This window comes from Rosa rugosa, chromosome 2 (genome assembly GCF_958449725.1).
Source record: "Rosa rugosa chromosome 2, drRosRugo1.1, whole genome shotgun sequence".
Classification (NCBI taxonomy): Eukaryota; Viridiplantae; Streptophyta; class Magnoliopsida; order Rosales; family Rosaceae; genus Rosa; species Rosa rugosa.
This window is the reverse complement of record NC_084821.1, coordinates 64,951,258-64,958,898: the sequence shown is the minus strand read 5'-3', so window position 1 is coordinate 64,958,898 and position 7,641 is coordinate 64,951,258. Positions and strand designations below refer to the sequence as shown.

The following is a 7,641-nucleotide window of genomic DNA, read 5'->3' as shown; positions in this document are numbered from 1 at the left end:
ATCAGAGTCTCTTTGCTTTGGTGGCTCAGGCGACGACGACCAAGTGTGCTCAGGTGAGTAGATTACACTTTGACCCAAAAACGAAACGCGTCGTTTTGCATTAGGGCTCTACGAAACGGTGCGTTTGGAAAAAGGGTATTATTTTGTCTCTTTGGGAACAGAGAGCTCAGAAACACAAACAAACAATGGTGAGAGGAAGCATTAAGGTTCTGAAAGATGCGGCCTCTGGGCTCAATAACACCCTATACGGGAGACGCCAGAGGTCCTCTCCAGCAGTGACTACTTCAATTTCTCAAACGAAATTTGAAAAATTACTGAGAGGAAAGAGTAGTAAAACCGTAGAAGGCGAAGCAACGAAGACCGAGGTCGACTCACTCGCGGAGGAGAACGAAGATCCGGTGAAGGCAAAGCTCATCGAAGACGTGCGGTGTTTCCAGAAATTGGACGCCGGAAGAGACTGGACTCACTCACGGAGGAGAACGAAGATCCGGTGAAGGCAAAGCTCATCGAAGACGCGCGGTGTTTCCAGAAATTGGACACCAGAAGAGACTGGACTCACTCGCGGAGGAGAACGAAGATCCGGTGAAGGCAAAGCTCATCGAAGACGCGCGGTGTTTCCAGAAATTGGATGCCGGAAGAGACTGGATGGTGCGCCGAGGAGAGAGAGAGAGATGAGAATGCGATCTGTTTCAAAAACATCAGTTTATCGAGAGAGAGAGAGAGAGAGAAGGTTGAGGGCAAAATAGGTATAGCATAAAAAGGAGTTGATGGTTTTGGGCCTCAAAGTGGCCTTATGTGTACAAAACAATTTAGGTGGCCTTATGACTAATATAAGTCTCAAAGTGACACTTCTTTGTAATTTTCTATATTTAATATGAACATTACAAGGTAAGTACGTACCGTTGGTAATCCCACTGAATTATTGCTAGATATATTTTTACTCTAGTGAGGCACATATTTTGTACATCAGATGATTATCTTCACGATGACTTTGGTGTTAATTTAGTAGGAGATATTCTGCTCTTTATTTCTTTGATCACAGGTAACATGCCTATATATACATGGGAGGTGTAGTTGCACTTGAGCTCATAACTCAACAACTAAAGAAATGGCATCACCCCAGCTAAGGCTACCAGGAGGCTTTGAGAGCTCTAGCTCTCTTATGAGCATCCTGGAGATCACCAAAGAGTCACTAACTGAAGTCCCACAATGTTACGTCCGTAGTTTCGAAGAACCAGAACTTTCATCTGATCTCTCTGATAAGCCCACCGTAATCCCAACCATCGATATGATAAAACTAGTAACGGGATCAGAAGCTTCAGATTCTGAACTGGAAAATCTGCGCTCAACTTGCAAAGAGTGGGGAATCTTTCAGGTTCGTATTATAACATCTCAAAATTTGTTGGACTTGATAAAATGAAATTAGTACACCTTATTCATCCAATGAGCTAGTCTTACACTCTTGTTTTAATTTATACTCTTTTTTTTTTTTTGTACGTGCAGTTGGTGAACCATGGAGTTAGCCCTATGCTTTTGGAGAAGCTGAAGTACGAGGTTGAAGAATTCTTTAAGCTTCCCTTGGAAGAGAAAATGAAGTATCAAATAAGGCCTGGTGACGTTGAAGGCTATGGATCCATAGCCTATAAAGAGCAAAAACGTGACTGGGGTAATAGATTCTACATGACCATGAACCCTGTTCATAGGAGAAAGCCATACCTCTTCCCAGAGCTCCCTTCATCCCTCAGGTCTAGCCTCTCTCTCTATACATCGAATTAAAGTTGAATTATCATCGATCTAATAATATTGCTAGATCTAATATGTTTGTTGACAAAATACACTATATATATCTTATATAATTAAGGCAATTCTTGAGAGAATGGTTAAATTTTTAAACTATCATATATGCCCTCACATAATATAGATATTAATAAATAAATTATTTCTATATGAGGATAAGATAGTCAATAGACTATATTATATTTGAAAAAATTGCAATACCTCCCATGAAAAAAGAAGAAATTTTCCCAAAATAAGAAGAGAAATTGCTGTAACTTTTTTAATTTCAAAATAAAAAAATAAAATCCAACCGCACATGTTAAAGGACTAGTTCTAACATAATTTCACAAAAACCAATTCATGGTTATTACAATCTGACATATTGATATATATGTTACTTTGTGAATTGAATGATTGCACGTTATCTAAATTATACATAACTTGTTGTATTTAGAGCATCTAATTTAGCAATGCTAGCCATTTTTAAATCAAATTTTAGCCAAAGTAGCTAAAAAGTCATTTTGGCTAGCCACTTTAGAAATACATATGCATCAGTGCTCTCTATTATAGCTAGTTTTAAATTTATATTAATATTATTTTTTAAAGGAAGGTTACATAGTTTAAATGTTTTTAAAACTTGCATAAAATAACTCAAAAGGAATGTTATAAATTATAGAGAGCCTCATCTCGCTCTCTATATTTAGGAGCGAGATAGCTAAAAATTATAATAGAGAGTCACTTAGGAGTCTGGTGCAGCTGCTAAAATATATAAAAAGCTAAACATGCTCTCCAAAATAGCTAAGGAGCCAAAATAGAGAGTCTGTTAAAGATGCTCTTATCAACTAGCTATTAAATATCATGACCATATTCTAATATGATTTCATATATAACTAAAAAAAAAAGATTTTTTCATATATTGATATCATGGTCTCACAACACAACAGGACAATTGTCTTGCCTCAAGAAAATTCCCTATAAACACCTTACCAATAATTTTTTGTTGTTAACATTTTTTTTTAAGTCATGCAGGAATACCTTCGAGTCATACTACTTGGAACTGAAGCAACTAGCCATGGAACTAATTGGGTTTCTGGGGAAGGCTGTGAAGATAGACATAAAAGAGACTGAGGAGATGTTTGAAGATGGGATGCAGTCAGTGAGGATGAATTACTATCCTGCATGCCCACAACCAGAGCTGGTCATCGGCCTCACACCTCACTCGGACGCTTCCGGGATCACCATCCTCCACCAGCTTAACGGGGTGGGTGGTCTGCAGATTAAGAAAGATGGGGTTTGGGTTCCTGTCAACTTCTGTGAAGATGCCTTTGTGGTTAATGCAGGGGACATCTTTGAGGTTTGTCCTATTCACCCTTCTTTCGACTCAACCAAAATAAAAGTACTATACTATTCTATTAATTAAAACATACGAATCAAGCAAATGTAGGTATATTTGATGAATGTAGTGTTGAGAATATATAAATCCCACATGGGAAAAAATGGGACCGTGTTAGTGGGTTTATAAGGGTTTGGGCAACTCCATCCATTGCCAATTGGTTTTGGATGTGAACCCCTGATTACTTTATCATGGTATCAGAGCGGGTTTACCCACGTGTGCTAGTGAGTTTATAAGGGTTTGAGCAACTTCATTTATTGCCAATTGGTTTTGGATGTGAACCCCAAATTACTTTATCACGTAGTACTCTAAAATTTGTAGATACCTCAATGACAAAAGCATATTTTTGTTTTTTATTTCGAACAATTAATACATACTAGAAATCCTTACCCTTTCAAATAGTTTCCAACAGAGGGTGGAATGATTTTTTTTTTTCAAAGGTTTCTTAGGATTTTGAGGATGACATAATTTTGATTGAGAATAAAGACCAAGGTACTATAATAAAGAAAAAGAAAACAAGAAAAGATTACAATCCATTGAGATGTAACATTAACAAACATACAATTACACATGCATCCCCATTTCCCCAACATAAGGTTGACTTGAGGGGGATGAGCGAAATTCAAATGTATGCGACATACAAAAGTGATTGTCTAATTTTATTACAATCAATTTTGGGAATTAAAATCTTTGTTATCTATTTGTTCTCTACTTTATATATATTATAAAGTGAAGGTAAGAGTTTCAGCGTCACAAGTTTCGCCAATTATAAGTTGCCTATAATATTCATCAAAATAAAATAAAAAATTAAAATAAGTAATAAAATAATTTAAAATGATTATTATGAAAAAAAATTATAATGTATAATATGAAAAAATGAGAATTAGGAAACAAAGAAATTTTCACATGTTTTCTAGTTTTATCACACCCCAAACTACTTAATACACATCCCTATTATTTTATATTTCAAATCAGATTTTATAGGTAGGTTAAATGACCAAAATAAACATCTATGTATTAAAAGAAAAAAAAAATAATAATCATATGTTCCTTATATTATTCTATAATTATAAACACAATAAATTTCTATACATGGCATCCTCATTTAAAACAAGAATAAAGTTAGAAACCATCTAATTTAAATTTTCCTTAAATGAATTGTAATTAAATGGCATAAGATACCATGTAATTTAGAATTTCGAAATCAATAGCATTAAATGTTTTTAAAACATATCGCTTTACTCCCACTTTTTAGTTCATTTTTTTTATTATCTAAAAGTGATTATTAGACAATTTATTATCTAATATAAAACATCACAGGTATAAAACTTTGTAATTGTTAATGTGTTTGACCATCCAATGACAACTTCGTAGTTCCGCCATTGTGGAGAAACTACTGATACAATTTTGGTTGAATGGTCGACTCAAAATTTTATACTTGATCAAAAGGATGTTTAGTGGATGAGAACTCAAATAATATAAAACCTATTTCTAAGCATTTATTTGAACTTTGAAGGAAACAATAATGAATCCTTATGTATTTCCCAATAACTAACACAAGTAATTAATATGGTCAAGTATATATACTAATCAAATGTATTTCATGGTTTTTAAGTTTAAGGATATTTTAGGTAATTTGGGTTGTGTATTTAGTAAAATGTTAGAATGAGAAATTAAATGATAGGTGTATTGAGTAAGGAATGTGTATTAAGTAACTAGGGGTGTGTATTTAAAACTTCTCTTTGTTCTCTACTTTATATATATTATAAAGTGAAGGTAAGAGTTTCAGCGTCACAAGTCTCGCCAATTATAAGTTGCCTATAATATTCATCAAAATAAAATAAAAAATTAAAATAAGTAATAAAATAATTTAAAATGATTATTATGAAAAAAAATTATAATGTATAATAGGAAAAAATGAGAATTACTGAATTAGGAAACAAAAATTTTTTCACATGTTTTCTAGTTTTATCAATAATACGTGCATTGTACTAGTATATATTAGTATATCCACGTGTACATCTATTTATAGATCCTCAGCAATGGAGTGTACAAGAGCATGGAGCACAGAGCTATGGTGAACTCTGAGCAAGAGAGGATCTCAATCGCTATGTTCTTCAACCCCAAATTCGAGGCAGAAATTGGACCAGTGACCAGCTTGATAACCCCAGAAAACCCACCACTGTTCAAAAGGATTGGGATGGAACAGTACGTCCAAGATTTCTACACCCGCCGTAAGCTCGACGGGAAATCATACTTGGACCAAATGAGGCTCCAGAATGGGAATTGAGTAATACTACTGCTGTACTGCATGCTTAGTTCCACGATATATCCATATATATAGTTTGCTTCACTACTTTCAAATAAAGCGTTCCTTGAGTATAATACCAACGCTGCAGTGTAAAAATACCAGTCTTAAGACTTATTATGTAATTTATGTATGGTATTGCAGTATTGCTGTTTGATGTATAACTTAATTATTGTACGAATAATGTATGTATATGCATGTGTGTGTGTATTAATTTGCAAGACATACAGCTCAAACTCAAGTTCTATGCTCATACCAAAAAAGAAAAAAGGAAAAAAGCTTCTATACTAGAACATGGAGATATTTTAATGAGAACCACTAAAATGAAGACTTCATGAGGACTTTTTATTCAAGGGGTTCGGAGACATATTTTTCGATTACATTACGGTAAATCAACCGGTAAATGTTTATGTACATGAGTAGATCACTTCTGAAAATTTTATTTCAAATTGCTAATCATTCAGGTACCGAACTAGATCAAATTAATGGACGAACATTTACTTTGATGTATTTCTAAATGTTTATGTACATGAGTGACTGAAAACAGATCCTTTATCTAATCACCAACTAACTATTGCCTCTCAACTATTTCCTTATTACAAATGATGAGATACTTCTATGGGAATCATATACAATCCCTTTCATTTATTTACACTTAAAAGTTGCATTTTCATAAGTCATAACTGAAGTTTGGAGATGTATCATATCCTCTTTCCTGCACAGGAGAGCATTGGGAAACAGTGGAAGGAATTTCTGGAGAGCACCGAAACTATAAGGTTCAAATGTCATGTAAGGATCTCTATACATGTATTTTATCTGTTGATTTTATTCAAATCATGTTGTTAAGTTATAAGAGTAATAATTTATGTTTTGGTTTGGCTCTGCAGGAACATGCAAGGCAAGATGAGAGCAGTGCTAATCCTAGATACACAGTGTAATCCTAGATGCGAGAGGATGTTCTTTGCTTCAGGAGCTTCTAATTTTGTTGTTTTACAATCTACGCGTACTTTGTGCCTAGTTTAGAACCTAGGTTGACTGTGGTTAATTTGATACAAATGTCTGTTGGTGGTTATATGTGGTTGGCAGAATCCTAAATGCCAAAGAGATTTTCCTGTGCCAAACTAGGCTGGCTTTGTGCTTAATGAGATTGATCTGGTGGTGGGTCAACTTTGTTTACAACCATTTTTGATACATGAATGTGAATTACACGCATAGGTGACTCATGAAATTATTGAATTTGGATAACGAGCAACAGAAAGTATGATCAATACGTCGGCAATCGGAAGTATCAAGTTAAATACTAATTCATCCACTGATTGGTTAAAAGCACACAGTGATAAAGTAATCTGAGGTTCACATCCAAAACTAATTGGCAATGGATGGAGTGGCCAAAACCCTTATAAACTCATAGGCAAGGTCCCATTTTTCCCATGTGGGATGTATATATTCTCAACACGCCCCCGCACGTGTGGCTAATTTTCAAGCCATACATGTGGACAACTTTGGGTGACGTGGAGCCCGTGTGGCCGTCAGGCATGCACACGTGGATAATTAACCTGCTCTGATACCATTGTAATACCCCGAAAAATCCAAATTAAATTCCGTGGATTTTTAGAAATGATTTCACGATAATAGGAGCGAGTACGAAGCTTGGAAAAGTTGTGGAATTAGTTCGAACGATTTTATTTCGAAAACGAACGTTATTTAGGGGCTCGCGAAAGTTGTCTTTTTATACGTTCAAAATTTGGGAAAACTTCCTTCATGGAAGTTGTAGAGCTTGTCGATACGATCTCTTGCATATGTGGAACGCAATATTCGGAGTTCGTATGAATAAGTTATGAATATTTGAAAATTGGGAATTTTCTATAAATATAAAAAAATGTTGACTTTTTCATTAAGGACGAAAACATGTTGAATTTGCGGAACAGTCCCCGCGTTTTCTCTCTGTCTCTCTTCAGAACCCTCGGGTCCCGACCGACCCGACCCGGCCAAACGACGGCCCTCCGACTTCCTCCGGCCTCGGACCCGGAGCTTTTCGAGGTCGCCGCCGCACGCTGAGCAGCTCCCCAGCCTCGCCTTGCTCCGCCGCTGCTCCAAAAGATGGATCGAAGCCACCCAGACGCATGATTCTGACCCGGCCGGAAAACCACTTTTCCGGCGTTGC

The 7,641-nt window shown here is 35.6% G+C and overlaps 1 protein-coding gene across 1 annotated transcript; it reads left to right on the top strand.

The window, feature by feature from the left end:
- The first annotated feature begins 1,108 nt into the window (after positions 1–1,108).
- On the top strand, positions 1,109–5,654 carry LOC133734778 (codeine O-demethylase-like). Its single transcript, XM_062162397.1, has 4 exons — positions 1,109–1,375; positions 1,504–1,745; positions 2,806–3,130; positions 5,202–5,654. Exons 1-4 carry the CDS (start codon positions 1,109–1,111, stop codon positions 5,457–5,459), a joined length of 1,092 nt encoding a protein of 363 aa, XP_062018381.1. The 3' UTR covers positions 5,460–5,654.
- The last annotated feature ends 1,987 nt before the right edge of the window (positions 5,655–7,641 follow it).